The sequence below is a fragment of the Cibotium barometz genome, chromosome 19, assembly GCF_041138505.1.
Source record: "Cibotium barometz isolate CiBa-2024 chromosome 19, ASM4113850v1, whole genome shotgun sequence".
Lineage (NCBI taxonomy): Eukaryota > Viridiplantae > Streptophyta > Polypodiopsida > Cyatheales > Cibotiaceae > Cibotium > Cibotium barometz.
This window is the reverse complement of record NC_141064.1, coordinates 34632712-34650709: the sequence shown is the minus strand read 5'-3', so window position 1 is coordinate 34650709 and position 17998 is coordinate 34632712. Positions and strand designations below refer to the sequence as shown.

Here is a 17998-nt window from a genome sequence, read left to right as displayed (position 1 = left end):
CTGTAAACAGCCCTTAACCAGGTTGTTGACTGGACCACCAGTCATGGGCTGGCCTTTTGGCTGGCCCATGGGCATGGCCCATGGGCATGCCTTCCTAGTCTCCACGTGCTTACTTCATATGCTAATGCTTTTGATGCACAAACCTACTGCTAAGGCTGACTGCTACATGCACTTATCTGATGAATTCTCCAAGTGGGTTTAGAGGACTGACTTGAGATTGACTTCTATGGCTCGGAGATTGACCCACGTAGCTCATGTTTGACTGTCCCTAGACTGAGGGCCCACAATGGGGTCACTGTGTACGACAAATATTCCTAGAAAAGGTATTACTTATGTACAATTGTTGCATTGATAATGATGCTGGTGTGTTAGTGTGTACCCTAGTGCAGGGTGCACGTGACAGCGGACATCCAGTGCTTCCGTATCCAATTGCTCCGTTGGCCTCAGCTCCACTCTCTCGCAGCTGCTCCACAACCAATCCAATAGCAAGAAACTGTGCCAATTGCCTTCGCCCGCAGCAGCAAGCCAGCCACTTCTATCTACAAGCCTTTGCGCCGCATTGCCCTTCTCCAACATTGGGCGGCTCTACTCTCCCAAGGTCAACAGCGCTTGGCGCTTCTCCATCTGTGAGCTCGTGCAGCGGCCATGCGCCACTCCCGTAATCTCTCTTTTTTTTTTTTGTGGTTTGAGAAAACCCTAAGGATTAACCCTTAGGATCATTTTTTAATGTGTAAAAAGACTCTGTTAAGTGTGAAAGCCCTCTATAGGAGGGTGTTCATGCATTTATTTTGGACTTCACCAAATGCCCCTGCAACATCGGCACATGCTTTTACACTAGTACAAGCTTCTATGTCATCACCGTCATCATCCATGTCGCGAGTCGGGCTGAGTGCCTTGGAAACAACGCCACAAAAAGGGTGACATCACTGGTAGCGAGGGGGGAATCTTCTTCTTCGACATTTTCGTTTAATTTTTTGTGTGCGAGTGTCAAGGGTCCTTTGCCTGGGATGTCCTCCAAAACGGTATGTTATAATATCTATGTGTGTTTTTTCGCCTTAATGCTATAAAAGGCTTCGTGTCTCCTATTTATCCCAATTAGGAGGCAGAGGGTGACTAAAGTACTGGCGTTGGTGCCTTGATTGTATTATGTGATTGGAGGGCTATCATGGGAGGTGTGCATGATGAGCCGGCTCTTACATAGCATTTGATGGGGTTAGAAGGTAGTATCTTTCTTTTGTGTACAAGTCTCACCACCTTTGCCCTGAAGGGGGGTTTGTTGGGTATTTTGGAGTCTCTTGTGTGTACCCATGTGTATGTGAACTTGTGTCCGTTATGTGTGTATGTATCCACCCTATGTGTTTGTCTCCTTATTCATATGTATGTGTGTGTGAACACCTGCTTAGGTGTGAACACTGCCTTATATCTGGATAAGATAAGTATGCCATGTGTCATCTTTTCTATGTATGTGTGTGTGTGATTTCATTGGGTCATAAGATAAGGCCTTAAGCCTACAAAAGCATGTACTTTGTGATGGTTCAAGACATTAATCTAATCTTCATTTTTGACGTGCCATCAATTTCTCTCTATTGAGTTTACATCTCTCTCTCTCGTCCACTCTCCACCATGGAGTTCCACCCACCATAGTCTTGTTGTGCTACTAACCCTAGGTCCTTGCTCATGGACCTTTCTTCTCCACAGACGAGGGCATGGTTACGTGGCATTACAGGCCACTGGTTTTACTTTCTAACAAACCCCCCCCCCCCCCCCCCCCCCCCCCCCCCCGCGCGCCTGCGCCCCCCCCCCCCCCCCCAAAAAAAAAAAAAAAAAAAACCTATGATGTAGCCTCCCTTTGAGAGTGGCTAGCCATGGAGGGAGCCCCCCCTTCATTTCTTCAGCTTTTTCACTATCATAGATAGAGTTGGATTACGCCTTTTGGTGCATTTTCTTTTAACTAAAAGAAGGATCTATTTTCGGTAAAAAGAAAGAAAATAAAACAATTTAGGAAATGGTCAAAAAAATGTAGATGAGTTGTATGGATAGAGATGCATTTATGAACGCCAAGGAGGTAGTTGTGATTTAGAGGGTTCTATTGGGAACCCTAATGAGAGCTTGATCAATGAGAATCATTATGGTTTTGTTTTTTGATTAGTTTTCCATCAAGCATTTGTTAATCCTTATTCAATATGCCTAATCTTTCAATTATGAAATTCATCACTTGCACAAAATCGCTGTGATCCACCCTAATTTGCACAAAATTTAAGTATTACTGCTTACATTCTACGATATATGACATAAGCTATGATAGGATGATTGTTAGCTTTTGTAATAAACAATGTCTGAATCATTTCTGATGTCTACATGGTTTTTTGTTAAGGTCATCCTATGTGGCCAGCTTTTGTGATGGACGAGCAGCATGCCAATGCATGTGGGCTGGATGCACCGGTTCGTGAAAGTACTCTTCCAGTGCAATTTTTCGGCAGCTATGACTATGCCAGGTGAGGAGCGTTACAATTTTCTTATGGATTACAAATGATGTCGGATAATTTCCCTTAGTCAGTCTAGGACAATGATGATGAGGTTGATGGTATATCTTAAGGGAAGTGTTGGCTAAGTTTGGGTATTAGTCTTGTTATACATGGATATATATTGTTGCCATATGAGCATATTTGCTGGCTGGGAGGTTAGGGTGTGGGAAGAGCCACATCGCGGCTTTTAGTGCCAAGTGCCTCCAGACTAGGGCTCCAAATGCAAAGAAAAACTTCCCTTCTGGCATAGCCCTGGAGCTGCCTTGGAGGCGCATCCACCAATGGCCACAGAGGGCATATATGAGTTTTGCCTATATGATGCAGACAGAGAATTTATCTGCCTTCCAATTTTATTGCATCTATATTAGTGTTACAATGTAGACACTGGTTCATGAAATTGTGGTTAGACATAGCCACATTCCAAGTCAACTGAAGACAGGAGATGACCAGCACCTTCATCTCTAGGAGTTTTGGTGACGTCTCTCATTATCACTCGCCTAGGCAATGGAGACAGGCCCCAAACCTCACTGCGAGGAGAATGACACAGGCTTCGCACTCCACTTGACATACCAACTTGAGGTCAGTCTGGAGCGTGCTGCCCATGACACAGTGGGTCACTTCCTTGCCACAGCTTAAACCGGCTAGAGGAAAATGCTGCATGGGGCGGAGGATAGCTGGGAAGGAGAAGGGAGGGGTGTGTACAAGAAGAATTTGGGATAAGGAGCAACGGGAGGAGCCAAAACAGAGGAGGCAGTGGCTGGGAGAATTAGAGGTGACAGAAAGTAAGAACAGGTAAGGGGACTTAGGGGAGGCTGTACTCAGGTTGCTGCTCACGGGCACCCTGTCTGTGGGGGGAGGGTTGGGTGGATTTTGGGGTAACCAGCATGTGCAAGCAGGAGAGGCAGACCAGGGAAAGGGTTGCATGTGGGGAGATGGCGTGTTATTTGTTTCATGTCTTTGCGAAGTCAAATTGCAATGCTAATTTTTGTGCTATACTTATATTTCCATGCATGCCATGCAGGATAAGCTCAAAGCAAGCGGTGTCTTTCTCGGAGGGTCTATTCCGCAAGCTATACTCAAAATGCAAGAAAGCTACTTTTGATCAAGGGCTTAAAGAGGCAGAAAGGTAAAGATTATCACAAGATTTAGCAACCCCTCTGTGGGGTCACATGCCTTTGTTTTGCCTTGTCTAAAAAGGAAAGCATAATTCTGACATGGTGTTAACCAGGTATCTCAAAGAGGGGAAGCTCCCAGATATCATGTCAAAGCTGCAGAATGAAGTGTTTGACTCCACTCAAAATGCCACGCACATGGAAATGAGTGAAGAAGACGAAGACTTTATGGGTGACGAACGGACCCACAAAACGAAAAAGAGTGTTCAGAGCCTTTTCACTTGCCCTATTAAGCTAGGGGACCTTCAAGTGCTAAGCTTAGGCAAAATTGTGAGAGACTCTGAGTATTTCCATAATGAGCATCACATCTGGACTGAGGGGTATACTGCTGTTCGCAAGTTCCCTTCCATCAAAGGTGGGTTAGAGATCATCTTAATGTTGCCAGGTTCATCTCTGTTTGCTGGCTCATTCTTAGGCTGAAAATAACCAAAAAAGCTGCTTGTGTAGATCCTGAAAGATTAGTGGACTATAAAATGGAGGTAATTAAGGATCCTCTCGATAGGACCAGGCCACTCTTCTGTGTAACTTCATATGATGGAGAGTTGGTAAGGTGCTTTGATAAGATTTTTTTAACAATTTTTTTTGAAAATAGGTGCAGTAAATGTATGAATTTTTATATTTTCTTGTGGGGTTATGCAGGTGGAAGGATCCACTCCATCTATGTGCTGGCGAAAGATTTACCAAAAGTTGGACACAGTCAAGGACAAGTGTGGAGCAATGGTCTTGCAATCGGAAAAGAAGCGACACCAAGTCAATGCAGGGGATTTGATGTTCGGGTTTACCAACCCACAGATATCAAAGCTCATACAGGCATGTAGCTTTATGTTTAATATTGTTAGTATTAAACAGGTGGGTGGGCTTTACAAACGTAACCTCCACCCATGAAAAGAGGGGATATCTCCCGTCCAATCTTCTACAATATATTCCATGCTGTTTATAAACCTCTTGCAAAGTGATTCTTCTGCAGGATATATGCTTACTCCTTGTGTCATACGTCAGTGCAGGCCTTACCTAACGCAAGGGTATGCTTCAAGTTCACTGGGTGGTTTGACAAAAAGGCCACAGAGTACTTGGAACAACTATTACCGGCAGGCTATAAACCTGTGGAACTAGACTGGAAGAAGCATGCTGATAGATGCAGTGTATGTGATCTTGATGAGGTAAAGTTCTCTCTCGTGACTCCATGATGTATGTGTCCCTTTAGAGTGAAGAAACAACATATATTTGTACTGCAAAGTTCTTAACTCAGAGTTGTCTGTACTGAACTGTTTTGATGCTTTACAGGAATACACGAATAATTTGTTTCTGCAATGTGACAGGTGTTGGATTCTGGTGAGTCTGTTGTTCATGCCTGTGTTGGCCATCCAAAATGGATCTTGATCTGATTGCATTTATCTGTTCATAGCGCTTGTATAATATTAACTTAGAAGTCAAGATTTGTGTTTTTTAGGTACATATGCATTGCTATGGAGAATCTGAACTGCCAAATGGTCATTTATGGCTATGTCAACTCTGCCGACCAGAAGCTCCAGTAAAAAATCCACTTTGCTGCCTTTGTCCAGTTCAAGGTTTGTGAGATGTAATAAGGTGTGCTTGGGATAATGTTTCTTTGTTTATAGCCAACTCATCTTAATCACAGCTACTATTGTATGCATGTGCTTATGTATATGTGTGTGTGCGCGCGCGCGCGCACATGTCCATATGTTTATGTATCCTTGTTCATGGTGCAGGAGGAGCAATGAAAAGGACAATTGATGGACGATGGGCTCATCTCACTTGTGCCATGTGGATTCCGGGTACTGTTAATACATCATTCAATTGAGTTTTCAAAGATATCACACTTGTAGCATGCTTATATCCATTTTTAAAAAAACTGCAGAGACATGCTTTGTCGATGTTAAACTTATGGAGCCTATTGACGGGCTAAAAACAATCAATAAGGTATTAGGTCTTCTCGTCAAGATGTTCTGGTTTAAGTGCTTATTAATGCGTGTGCATGTGGGTGCACATGTACATGTGTGCGCTCGGTCATCATGCTATATGTAGTCATGTATGCATGCACGAATTTGAGGTCGTCTATGTATCCATCTTTCGGTGAGTTTCGCCTGTGTGCGTGCTTATGATTCATGAGTGTGTGCATGTGTGTGCTCATAGTACTACATAGTTTTACTATGAAATCAGGCATGCTTGTATCTATTCAATAAGGTCTATATATCCATCTTGATGATAGTCTTGATTGTTGACCTATTTGCACTCCACACACACACACACACACACCCCCAACCACCCCCCCCCCCCCTCCCCCATGGTTGTATGAGGCAGCTTTCCCTCTGAGAGTTTGATTTTTAACTAATAGAAGGATCTCTTTCTCAGCGGAAAAAAAACCTGTGCCCGCATGCGTGTCTGCTTATTACGCTATATACTTGTATTATAAAGTTGTGTGTATGTGTGTGCATGAACTCTCTATGTATTCATCTTATGGAGAGAATATTGATTCTTAACCTCCTATGATTTTGCAGGAAAGATGGAAGCTGACTTGCAGTATTTGCAAGGTACCGTATGGAGTCTGCATCCAGGTACCTTAGTGAATTTCTTAATTTGTTAAATTCTGTTCGATTGTGTCATGTTGTTTGTAAAATTGGGAATTTCCCTTGCATTGTTTCCAGCCACTTGTTTAGCCACAACATTGACTTTGTTTTATTCACACAACGCAGTGCTCTGAACCATCCTGCTATGTTGCATACCATGTGCTATGTGCAAGGTCTTCTGGTTTTGTTCTGGAGGTATGAATTCAAGACTTTCAAGTCAGAGATCTGCAACATCAATCTATGTGCTAGAATCTAGCTAGTTTAAGGACACACATGCCCCGCTCACATGTGTGTACAAGATGCATGCGCGTGCCTCCACCTGTGTATACGCCTGCACGTGGATAGAGATATATCAATGTCTTCATGGACCCAAAGGGTCTATGAGACCAAAAGGGTAGTACAATGTATCCATGCTGAATCTGAACCATTGCAAATTTAAAGAAACTGCGCAAAAATAGCTACATAAGCTAAAGTATCCGTGTGATGCTACATGATGGCAACTTGTGGTCATACAGTGATATATCCTCCTCCATAATAGAATGCAAAGCATAGCATCTTCCCTCTGTGATAGGAGCTTGCCATGTCGTTGAAGGATATCTTGGATTTGCAGCTGCCGGGTGCAGGGATGATGCCTCTGAGATCTGGGGCATCTGACTCTGAGAAGAGATTGTGCATGCTCATTAGTGACACCCCGTGTACATGGAGCCAGAGGATCATGCATCCATGTAGGCCATCATGGACCTGTTGCTGCTCTTGTTGGGCCACTATAATTAATGGTTGTGACCCAAAAGAGCTGATGTCGATGTGAAATTCTCGGCGCAGGTGGCTGATGTGGATGCTCGTGCCGTGAAGAATTCAGTGATGGATCTCTGGGCATCATCTTGTATGGATGGCATTGTCTCTCAGTATGCCTTCTCAATACTCTGTCCCTATATCATCTGAGCTCTATCAGGTACATCCCAAGACATCTCTGGTTCTCATACTGCATCACCCATGCCCATAGTAACAAAAAAACCTGTTTCTAGCTTTCGAAACCTCAAAACCTCGAAACTTCGAAACGGTTTTTAAAAACCTCGAAACCTCTCCAATTGATCTCCCTCTGATGTAGTCTGGGAGTCTAGTAGCCTCGTGCTCTTGGTCTCCGTCTGGCTCGGAGGTCCGCAGCGTGCTGAAGTGTAACCCCCTCCTGTGTCAGGGTAGGCACTGGGATAGATCTCTGGAAGAAATCAGTGAGTTGGAGCTGTCGCCCACCTCTCCCTGTGGTATGAGTCCGTGTAGCAGTGTCTCTTTGTGGCGCTGTGTCTCTAGAAAGAACTGGCCAAATTTGCGTTGGTCTGCAGACTCCATGATCTGGCAGAGTGAGGGATGTCCATTGAAGATGGTGGTGTATCTCTCTCTAATGACACTATATGCTCTGCATCTGTATACATAATGTTCCTCACTCTCAACCTCCTCCTGGCATAGTCTGCTTATCATCTCTGCTTTGGGGATCCATGCTGCCCTACTTGCCTCAATCTCAAGCTGGTGTGATGACACTCTGAGCTGGCCAATCACCACTCAGGAACTGTGAGGCATGTCTCTCTCGTGGCACCGTGTCAAATGCTTTGCGGAAATCCACAAAGTAGCAGTATAATCTCTTCTCCCGCGCCCTAGCCTGGTCAATCAGACATCTCAGAGTGAATATATGGTCAATAGTGGAGAAAGCTCGCCGGAATCCAGCTTGCCCTGGTGCTCGCAGTCCCTCCTTCTCTGCATATGAGCTCAACTCTGCCTCAAGCACTGTGCCATAAAGTTTGGCCAATGTATGACCAATCATGATAGTCCTGTAGTTGCTGGGGTGTCTAGCATGTCTCCCGCTTTGTAGAGAGGCACGATGGTGTGCATAGTCCACTCAGCTGTTGGTAGGCCCTCCACTAGTGCCCTATTAAAGAGGTGAGCAACAAAGGGTCCCAGTGTGTCAGCTGCATAAATAAGATGCTCACTCTATATACCTGTGTGGTCAGCCGATCTCCCATGCTGTAACCGGTGGATAGCTCTCTCTACCATCGAGGTGGTAAAGAAAGTAGAGGTGATAGGGCGGGATCCCTGTGGCTGTGTTATGGGCGGCTGCTGAGGGATATGATAGAGGCTCTTTGCATATGTGTGCCATGTGTGTGGATCCTCAATCGGGGTACGAGGGTGAGGCTCTCTCATCCTGCGCCATGCAGTGGCTGCATCTCTGCTCATGAGTAGGTGGTATATATCCCAGTACTATGCCTGCTCATATGCACGCCTCTTACAGCGTGTGAGGATCCTCATCTGTCGGCTCGCCTGTCTCTGTGTAATGGTCCCCAATGCTCTCTTGGCACGGAGGTGTCTATATAGCTCTCTGCACTCATCATACCACCGATTCTGGGGCATGCTCCCAGATCTATCTGTGTGTGCAATGTGTGTATGATGATGGGGGAAGCTGCGGGTGGCGGCCGTATGTAGTAGAGATGACAGCTGGGTGGTGAGTGTGTCTAGAGGTGACAGGGATCCATCTGGAATAGCCCGTCATATACATGATGTTCATATATGTCTGCCAAGTCATGGGTGAAGTAGAAAGTTGTATGTGATGCCTGTGTGGGCTGTGTGGGTGTTGGTGTGGAGCTCGCCAGTGATAGTAAGAGGTACGTGTGATCTGCACCAATAAGACAGGGGGGGATGGTGAAAGATGTCACTACCTGTGTGGTCTCCATGGACCCCGTGATGTAGTCCACTGTGCTACCCCCCCCTAATCGTGGAAAGCATGTCAGTGCTCTTGAATCCTGCCACTGTCTCATCCCGTTATAAATAACGAGATGGTGTCGCGCTCCCAGCTCAAGTAAGTGATGACCATATCTAGTGTTATCCGGCCCCATGTCCTCTGACACCCTGCAAGCTCCCGTGTCCTCCACCTCTAGTGTGTGCATCACCTCGGGGTGCTCAAAATCATAAATGTCGCACTGTCGGCTCTGTAATTGAAGTCCCCCATAAGGAGGACTTCCCCCAGGTTGGAGCAATGTATAATCTCATCTGAAAGGGCTGCATATGGTGACTCTCCCAATGGCCCTGTGTCCTCTTCCTCGCCTCTACTCTCATCCTTTGCTGTTATGGCATATCCCGATCCTCTAGGAGAGAAGTAGCATAGAGCAATGTATAACACCCTGTCTGCTGAGAGCTGCAGTCTAATCCACATGTATCTAGCCTCGGTCACGTGCTACCACCTGTAGGCGCTCTTGTAGCTCTCGCTTGAAGAGTACCACTATACCTCCAGATCCTCTTGATGTGCTCTGCCGTGTGGTCCCCCTGTATGTAAACTCCCACTGATAGCCCTCTACTTTGGGTAGCCTCCTCTCTGGGCTCTGGTGCATCTTTGTAAGTAGTATTGTGTCCCGTCCCTCCATGACCTCCTCCATCCTCCCAGGATGTGTCCAAAGTGCTCCATTGCAGTTCCAAACTGCTATGTGTATCTGTGAATCTGGATCCTCCATAGCCGATGTCCCATAGGCCGCTTGGCGCTAATCGGTGGCCTTGCCATCGATGATGACACGGCCATCGCGATAGAATGCTCTCTTGCCCTCTTTCCTGGCCTGTAGGACTCTCGGCATGCTTGTTTTCCTGTGTTCTATCTGCATCCTTGTAAGGTTCGTCATCCAAATAGATGGGATCTCCCTGTAATCCTCGTTGAATCACCCTCTTCCTCATGAAGGTGACCCTCTGCGTCTCTCCTGCAAACTGTAGGATGAGCGCTCCTTTGCGTGTTGAGTCTTTCCCGGCTCTCCATGCTTTGGTGCAGGGGAGAGGGGCCTCTTCCCTGTAGTAGCTGAGCTTCATGAATAGAAGCTGTCCATCTTTCTTGGGAGTGGAGTCGGGTGTCTCGGCTATACCTGTGACTCGAATGTTGAGGCGGCGGGCATGCCTCATCTTCTCCTCCTCAATGGTGGTGTGAATGATTTGGTGTTCTTCCCTTTGAGTCTCCTCCCTCATTTCTTTATGGATGTTCTTCTTCACCACCTCAACCCATCGTGACTGCTTGGCTTCGAGTTTTCCCTCCATGTCCTTTGTGATCTCCTTGGAGATCTCTTCTTTGATGGCTGTGAGAGTGTTGTCATTGATCTCCCCTTCTTGCTACCAGTTCCACTTTCAATGCACTCACCTTCTCCTTGAGTGCCGTGTTCTCTTGTTCAAGGTCCGTGACCCATGCTTCGAGGGCCATGATGTGCCGGTGTAGTTTGTTCTCCACCTCATTGAGGTTGGAATCGAATGTCTTCTTGTTCTCCTTGATTAGTGCCTTCATTGCCGTCTCGAGGGCCGCGAGCTTCTCTTGGAGACTTGGAGCCATTCCTCGAGATTACCCTACCGCGCTTCCCACATGCAGGGAGGAGAGAGAGAGAGAGAGGCGAACAGAATAGCATAGCGGGTCCAGACAGAACAGAGCCAGCCCAGGCGGGAGAGAGGGCCGCGAGCAAGGGCGAAGGCGGCGGCTACGCACAGAGGCGCGAAGAGAGCGAACAGAAGGCGGCGGGGAACAGAGCGAACAGAGCCAGCCCAGGCGGGAGAGACTAGCGGACAGGGAGACTAGCAGAGAGAGAGAGAGAGAGAGAGAGAGAGAGAGAGAGAGCTGAAAAACACCCCCTCAAAGAGACCTATTTTTGTAACTATTGTATACAGGTGCTGGAAGATTCTTCGCATAAGCAGAGTGGGAAATTTGATGACTTTGACCAACCTGTACGGCTCTTATCATATTGTAGAAGGCATCGACAACCCAAAGAAGACAGGGACACTATGGCTGAACAAGTCTCCGCATCAAAGCAGGAACTTGGTGATTGTTTCAACTATTGCCTGCCCAGAAACAGTACTGGGTGTGCTCGAACAGGTAACACTCGCAGTACTTTGGGCACAGAGATTTTTTTGTCTTCAAAGGGGGAAGAAGGGGGAGGGGGAGATGGTAAGATGCTGAATATTGTTATATGCTTGGATGGATTTTTCTACCTGTCTGCAGAGCCTTACAATGGTGCCACAAGGCGTGGCCGCCAGGAGCCTGAAGTGAGAGCTGCTGCATCAGCTAAGAGGCTTTATGTGGAGAAAATGCCATACCGTGTAAGCGGCTTTTGCAGGCGGGATCGAATTGGGTCAGATACTGCCCGCAAGTTTGCTCTCTTCTCCTTGCAAGCAAGGCACTTGCAAAAAAGATCATCACCAAGCGAGGGGGACTTCAAAGCTTTGACAACTAAAGGAAACATGAGTGATGCTATTGGTGTAGCAGTCGAAGACTCTTTAAATATTTTCTGTATGTCTGATAGGTACCAGCAGATGTGTTTTTCCTTAAAGCACAGGCTCACTTTTGGTAAGTTCATTTGGGAGATCTCTGCACACATCATGGATACTTTCTTCACTGGATTGTTTGTTTGACCTACTGTTCTGGGGTTCTCTATAGGAAAATCAGCTATTCATGGATGGGGGGTCTTTACAAAGCAAAGCCATCGTGCAGGAGACATGGTATGCCTGTATTGTCAATGACATGCTATGTAAGCACAAAGCTGAATACTCTTAAGCTTTTTAGTATCAGAAAATAAGTCAAGCATTTTTTAGTGGTGTTTTTGATCATTTTACAGGTTATAGAATATGCCGGAGAAACAGTCCGACCCATAGTGGCTGACCTGCGAGAACGATTGATCTACAATACATTGGTGGTACGATATTTGCCTAATGTAGACAATTAAGGATGTGTCCATTAGATCATTATTTGTGGATCTATTCATCACGCTAGCATGATAAAACTGTATCGTTTCATGCCCATGCAGGGTGCAGGAACATACATGTTTCGAATAGATGACGAGCGTGTTGTCGATGCAACACGTGAAGGAAGCATTGCACATCTGATCAATCATTCTTGTGAAGTATGCCATCCAAATAACCTTTCTCTTTCTTTGATTTAGAGGCCGTTTTTTAAGAAGTGAAATTTGTGACGTGGCATTAAATGTGTTGCTTGCTTATTGGGTTCCTTACGCTTTGATTCGTAGCCAAATTGCTTCTCGAGGGTTGTGACTGTCAGTGGTGAAGACCATATCATTATATTTGCAAAAAGAGACATAGAAGAAGGAGAGGAGCTGAGCTATGACTACAGGTTGGTGTGGAAGATGTTTCTTTCATCTTACTAGTGTTATCTTGATCCAAAACAAACTTTAATTTTGTTTGCCATTATAAGATTCTCTCTAGCAAGTCCTTGTGATTTTGTTGTTTGCTCCTAAGTACCCTATCAATTGCCTAGCCTGACCAGGAAAATTCTCTTTGGTTGACTTTGACATGCTTTGGATTGTTAGTTTTTTATCTCAACATAAGCTGGAGAAGAACCAGCTTTGTAATGTGCAAGTATGTTTTGTGTGCCTCATGTGGCACGCTGTTTGTTTCATTAGTGAGCATACACCATATTTGGTGCACAAATTGTACCTTTCAAATGTGAATGTGTGTGCGTGCATGCACATGTTCTTTTGGGGGCTTGGGGGTGAATGATGGGTTTTGGTGGACAGTCCGTTGTTGTGGTGGACAGTCCGTGTGGGCACCCTTGGTGGCTACACTAGGCAAAGAGTTGCTCTTGCCTTAGAGAGTGTTAGTGATCTTTATCACAGTGTGGCCCTAGCCAGGAGGTAAGAGACTTGGATGGAGACAGAGCCATCAGGCGTAGATTGTGTGTTTTGCATACTTGAAAAACATCCTGATGCCCAATGAATCTTAGATGCGTTATGCACTGTTAGGGTTGAGTTGCAGGACTCTTTTGAACAGCGTGCAGAGTTTCATTATCATACACAGGAATCATTCTGGATTTAGATGGGAGGTAGATGTAGCAGGCATTTTCTCCCATAACAAGGAATGCATTAGAAAGCTCCACTGAGGGCCTGACATGGTCAGGATTTTGCTTGTGATTTTCATTGCCGCTTGTTACCCCTCAAAGAGATAGGGCACAATAGAAGGTTTGGGAGTCTCTACCTAGGCTAATTTCAGATGACATGTGTGCATTACTTGATGCCCCTTCTTTGGCAGATGAGCTTATACATGCGATTCAAGCATTACCACCCAGTAAATGATCTAGGGATGATGGCCTCTCTCCTATGTTTTTCATGAGTTTTTCGGATGACATTGGGGATGAGATCACTCTGGTATTACAGGATATGTAGAACACGGGCTCTATGCCTCCTTTTCTTACCCCCGAGGGTCTTATCCACCTCGCCCCCAAGGGTGGTGATAAGACTAACATTGCATAGTGGAGGCCTATCACATTGCATGGGACTGGATACAAAATTATTGCCAAGGCAGTGAGCATGAGATTGCAGCCAGTGTTACAGATATTCATTCATGACACGCATAATGATTCCTCTAAGGAAGAAGCATCTCTTATAACATCTTTTCCTTTTAGGAGACGGTAGAGCAGGCCAAGGCAAGAAATCATCCCTGCATGGGATTTTCCCAAGATTGGATCAGAGGTGTCTCTTGCGGGAAGCTATTATCGTTCCCAAACACGAAGGGGGATTGAACATCATTGATCCAGAGATCCAATGCAAAGCAGAGATTTGCAAGTTGGTGGTTAGAGCATTCCTTCTTGGTAGCGAGTCTTGGAAGGAGTCTTGGAAGGATCTCTTCATGCACCATATTCTTAGATGTGAACCTGAGAGCGGTGGTGACTGGAGACACATCACACGTTTTATTTTCTCTGAGGAAAATTACCGCCCCCGCCCTCCCCATTGGTTTCTTCCGTCATCTGGGCTTCGAGAAACATGTGGATAGGCTCCCCAGCTCAATACATGAGGTTGATAAGCAGCCCATTATGTGGAATGACCTTATCAGATTTGATCTTGGTATACCCCTCGGTGTGGCAAGGTGGCCAGGCTGGCAGAAATGCGGCAAGGTGGCCAAGCTAGGAGAAATGTGTAGCGACAGTACTCAACTAGAAGAACTTTAAGAGTCTTTTAGATGATTAGAGAGAGGCATCTACCCAGCAGCTCAGAGGGAGTCACCGACGGATTGCACAGATTGATGCAGTTATACCTTACTAGTCTTGGTAGACCCCTTGGTGCGGCAGCTGGGAGAAATGCGCAGCGACAATACTTAACTGGAAGAATTTTAAGAGTCTTCCAGATGACTAGAGAGAGGCATCTACCCAGCAGCTCAGAGGGAGTCACCAACGGAGTGCATGGATTGATGCAGCTATACCCAACCACTGGATCACAAGTATATTTTCCCCCTTAGGTGTTGGGATTCCTGAAGCCAGAGTAAGAGGAGGCTGTTACCTTTTATTCCGTTTAGTCTAGATGGTGGCGGATGGAGAGATGTGATGTACAGGTGATCCATCCAGTGAGAGTAGTGGGTCGCTCAGAGAAGCATTGGTATACTAACCCTTCCCAAGAGATGGTTACTCATGCTTCATGGTGCCTATGACTATATGGTGGATGCCCTATCAGATATCTACATTGGGACCTTGGTGGGAATGGACTGATGTCACTAACCCCATGAGGAGCATACCTTTCTTCAGCTACCCTGTACGTAACACCAGGTTGCGCATGCTTGGACAGATCCAGAGAGTTCCCACTCTTAGGTGTCACTGGGAGGTGTATGACATTACACCCCCCATTGAGAGGAGATTCTGGCAGAGACTCTAGCACTCGTGAGGAGGAGCCATATATCCTATTTCTTCTGGCTGTTTCTACACGGTGGGTTGCCCACCAACCAGTGGAGATCTATTTTTGGTTTGGACCCCTATGCCCAGCTCCAGCTGAGACAGTGTATCATTGCTTATGGGAGTGCAGAGGAGCACAGAGGATCTGAGGACCTATAGCCCAGCTCTTGGGCAGATAGAGGAGTGATCCTATCTATATTACTTGGGGTGCTATTGCATGGTCGACTGAGTCTGGCCCACAGCTTCTTTTTGAGGGCAGTGGAGCAGATCCTGTTATACTTGTCCGTAGGGTCATAGGTTTGCTTCAGGATATTCCCCCGTCACGATACACACCTCTGCCGAGTATTGACACCAGGTGGAAGATTATTGCTAGTATCATGATGTGGCATATCTGGAAGCTCAGATGCTCAGAGGCCTTCGCGAGTATTCATGTTTATTACACCCAGTGTATTTGCAGCATATGGAGTGACATTGTTCACACTCTTTTGTCCACATGGGCCCACATACATGGATCTTCTAGAGCTATGCAGACAAAACGCAGCAGATTTATGAGAGAGTGGAACCATGGTATTTTCTTCTCCTCCACTCCTACATGGCTTTTACGGCAGCGTAGTGTAGTGCCCCCAAGTCATTGAGATCTCCCTTTGTATGATTTTATTTTACTTAATAGAAGTTTCTTTTCTGGAAAACAAAATAGAGAGTTATTTTTTTGGGTACCAGGGCTGCTACAAGCAACTGTGGGAAAATACGTGCCTTCAGACTGTGTTTAACCTCTCCTGCATTAATTAGGTTTACATCCAAAGGTGAACAGTTGGAATGCTTTTGTGGGTTTCCATCTTGCCGAGGTTTTGTAAATGTGGATGATGCTGATGAAGAGCCTACCAGAATTCTTGTTCCTTCTTGTGAGATTACTGCATGGATTCCATCAACCTCCTAAAGCTGCACTTGATATCGCAGATTGATAACCTTCAAAGTCACTGGATGGTTGGCAGGTGTGGCACTTTGCTTCTGTTTCGTTTCTGTTTATGCTAAAACATAAAGCTTGTGAATGTTCTTTGTTTCTATCAATTATCCAAGCAACCTCCTATGCAGGCGTACAAGGACAGTGCTGGATCCTACGACTCTAAATCTTGGGCCAATAAAACTCCTCAATCATAAAAAGTTGATGCTCGTTATTGTTTTGGAGTTTGGGCTCAGGTAATTCTTTTGAGATAGATTGCTAACATACTAGATTTCGTACTCTTACTTAACTATGCATGTATGTATGTATGCATGGATGCACGTATGTCTGCATGCATATGCATATGCATATGTTTCTGACGCTTTTCTTCCTTCCATTTACAGGTTATAAAGTTTGTTCTTCACAGCAGTTGCCTTTGACGGTCAGCGTCCCACTTGGGAGCTGGGTTCATTCACGTGGATTCTTTTGACAATCGATTTACATGGATAAGAATTCTATGTAAATCTGGTCATGTCCTCAGCAGGATTTAGGGTCCTTCATCCGAAGCCCCCGTACTGTTGTAAATTCATATTATTTAGGATTTAGTCATGTATCTCTGTAGCACTTTGTAGTATAAGGATCTCAGCAGTTTTGTATATCATACTATCTGTTAAGTGGTTCAGTCAAAGGCTGTTGTCTCTGTGCGAAGTGGTAGTGGAGCACTACCTCAGCTTTTATGCTTGCAGCTGTATTTCAGACTAATGTAATCAAATATGTAAATGCCCTTACAATAGTCAAATTCTGTACTTCTTTCTTCTGCTTTGTTCATTGTGTGAGCTTTGTGTAGACACGCATGTGGTCTCTCTCTCTCTCTCTCTCTCTCACACACACACACACACACACGTGCGTGTGCGTGTGTGTGTGTGTGTGTGAGAGAGAGAGAGGGAGAGAGAGAGAGAGAGAGAATTATATTAAACGTCTTCAACAGACGCAAAGGGTCTATGAGACCAAACAAAATGTTACAATGGTACCATGAGGTAACATGGTCAAAAAGGAAAGAAACATAGACAACTACTATCCACATTCATAAATGATAGCAATATTTCTAGATACATGTGAAAGTGTATAGTACATCCATCCTCATCCATCGAAAATGTCCAACACAGGGTAGTGAATGATTGTTAAGAGGCTTGCTGTGTCTACTCCTAGAGGGAAAGTGTCTCGCTAATGTTGGAGCATCTCCCTGATCTAGAGCTGCCATGAAGAGGGTGGTCAACTGAGAAAGAAATAAAGGCATAATAACGTCTACAAAAGACCCGAAGGGCCCACGAGACCATAAATAGTGCAATGATACCATGCTTATATTTTTCAGATGAACAGGTTTGTGGTGTATCTGGTAACTAGGAATGCCTTTATATTTGATGCAAAAGTTGGTATTACGGCTCGCATAGGTCGTATAAAAGGGCTGGCAAGTCGCTTCCTTGTGGTCAGCTCATTTGGTGGAGAATGACATGGCTATATATTGGATGAGGGTACTCCAAGCTACACTTGTGGTTAATAGTAATTAGTGGTGGCCATGTGGCCACCACTAATTAGTATATCACATGGTGGCCATGTGGCCATTTGTAAAGTAATTCTGGTAATATATCTTCTATTACGAAAAAAAAGAGATTAATGCTTCAAACACCAAGAGGGTCTAATGGACCAAAAAGGTAGTACAATGTATCCTTGAGGAATGTTCAGCCATGGAAAAGATACACTAAATGAAACTATTACATAAGCTAAAGTATCCATGTATGTTGATTTGCTAATATCTATTGACTCTTGTGTGATTGCCAATGGAGCTTTCCCATCCAAAAGCTACTTCACCCATTTTAAGGATATGTTACATCGTTGCATAGGCTACCATAGCCAAGGAGGGCTCCGAGCTCTTAGTCACCACCTAACCATAGAGGAATGTGGATAAGTGTCCACACTAATGGGCTTATATAATGGTCTACCTGCCCACACTAGCGCGACCTCCCATGATCCTCTAACCCAAGCACCTCATGCCTGAACCCCAGATAGACTCGCCACACATGCTCCAGCATGCAGACTCT

The 17998-nt window shown here is 45.4% G+C and overlaps 1 protein-coding gene across 4 annotated transcripts in view; it reads left to right on the top strand.

Moving 5' to 3' along the window:
• The window catches only part of LOC147628512 (histone-lysine N-methyltransferase TRX1-like), a 93134-nt gene extending 76420 nt beyond the window's left edge, over positions 1 to 16714 (top strand). For 2 of the 4 annotated variants that reach the window (XM_086813700.1, XM_086813701.1), the window contains exons 5-25: positions 2375 to 2495; positions 3547 to 3651; positions 3754 to 4052; positions 4145 to 4242; positions 4337 to 4507; positions 4702 to 4857; positions 4982 to 5029; positions 5148 to 5265; positions 5428 to 5493; positions 5577 to 5638; positions 6217 to 6273; positions 6412 to 6480; positions 10960 to 11164; positions 11291 to 11635; positions 11726 to 11787; positions 11904 to 11981; positions 12093 to 12188; positions 12312 to 12415; positions 15749 to 15951; positions 16052 to 16156; positions 16304 to 16714. In XM_086813700.1, coding sequence (XP_086669826.1) covers positions 2375 to 2495; positions 3547 to 3651; positions 3754 to 4052; positions 4145 to 4242; positions 4337 to 4507; positions 4702 to 4857; positions 4982 to 5029; positions 5148 to 5265; positions 5428 to 5493; positions 5577 to 5638; positions 6217 to 6273; positions 6412 to 6480; positions 10960 to 11164; positions 11291 to 11635; positions 11726 to 11787; positions 11904 to 11981; positions 12093 to 12188; positions 12312 to 12415; positions 15749 to 15896 — 2408 coding nt within the window. In that variant the 3' untranslated portion in view covers positions 15897 to 15951; positions 16052 to 16156; positions 16304 to 16714. Of the gene's footprint in view, positions 1 to 2374; positions 2496 to 3546; positions 3652 to 3753; positions 4053 to 4144; positions 4243 to 4336; positions 4508 to 4701; positions 4858 to 4981; positions 5030 to 5147; positions 5266 to 5427; positions 5494 to 5576; positions 5639 to 6216; positions 6274 to 6411; positions 6481 to 10959; positions 11165 to 11290; positions 11636 to 11725; positions 11788 to 11880; positions 11982 to 12092; positions 12189 to 12311; positions 12416 to 15748; positions 15952 to 16051; positions 16157 to 16303 lie in introns of those variants that run through there. The other 2 variants (XM_086813703.1, XM_086813704.1) reach the window with 2 other exon arrangements.
• The last annotated feature ends 1284 nt before the right edge of the window (positions 16715 to 17998 follow it).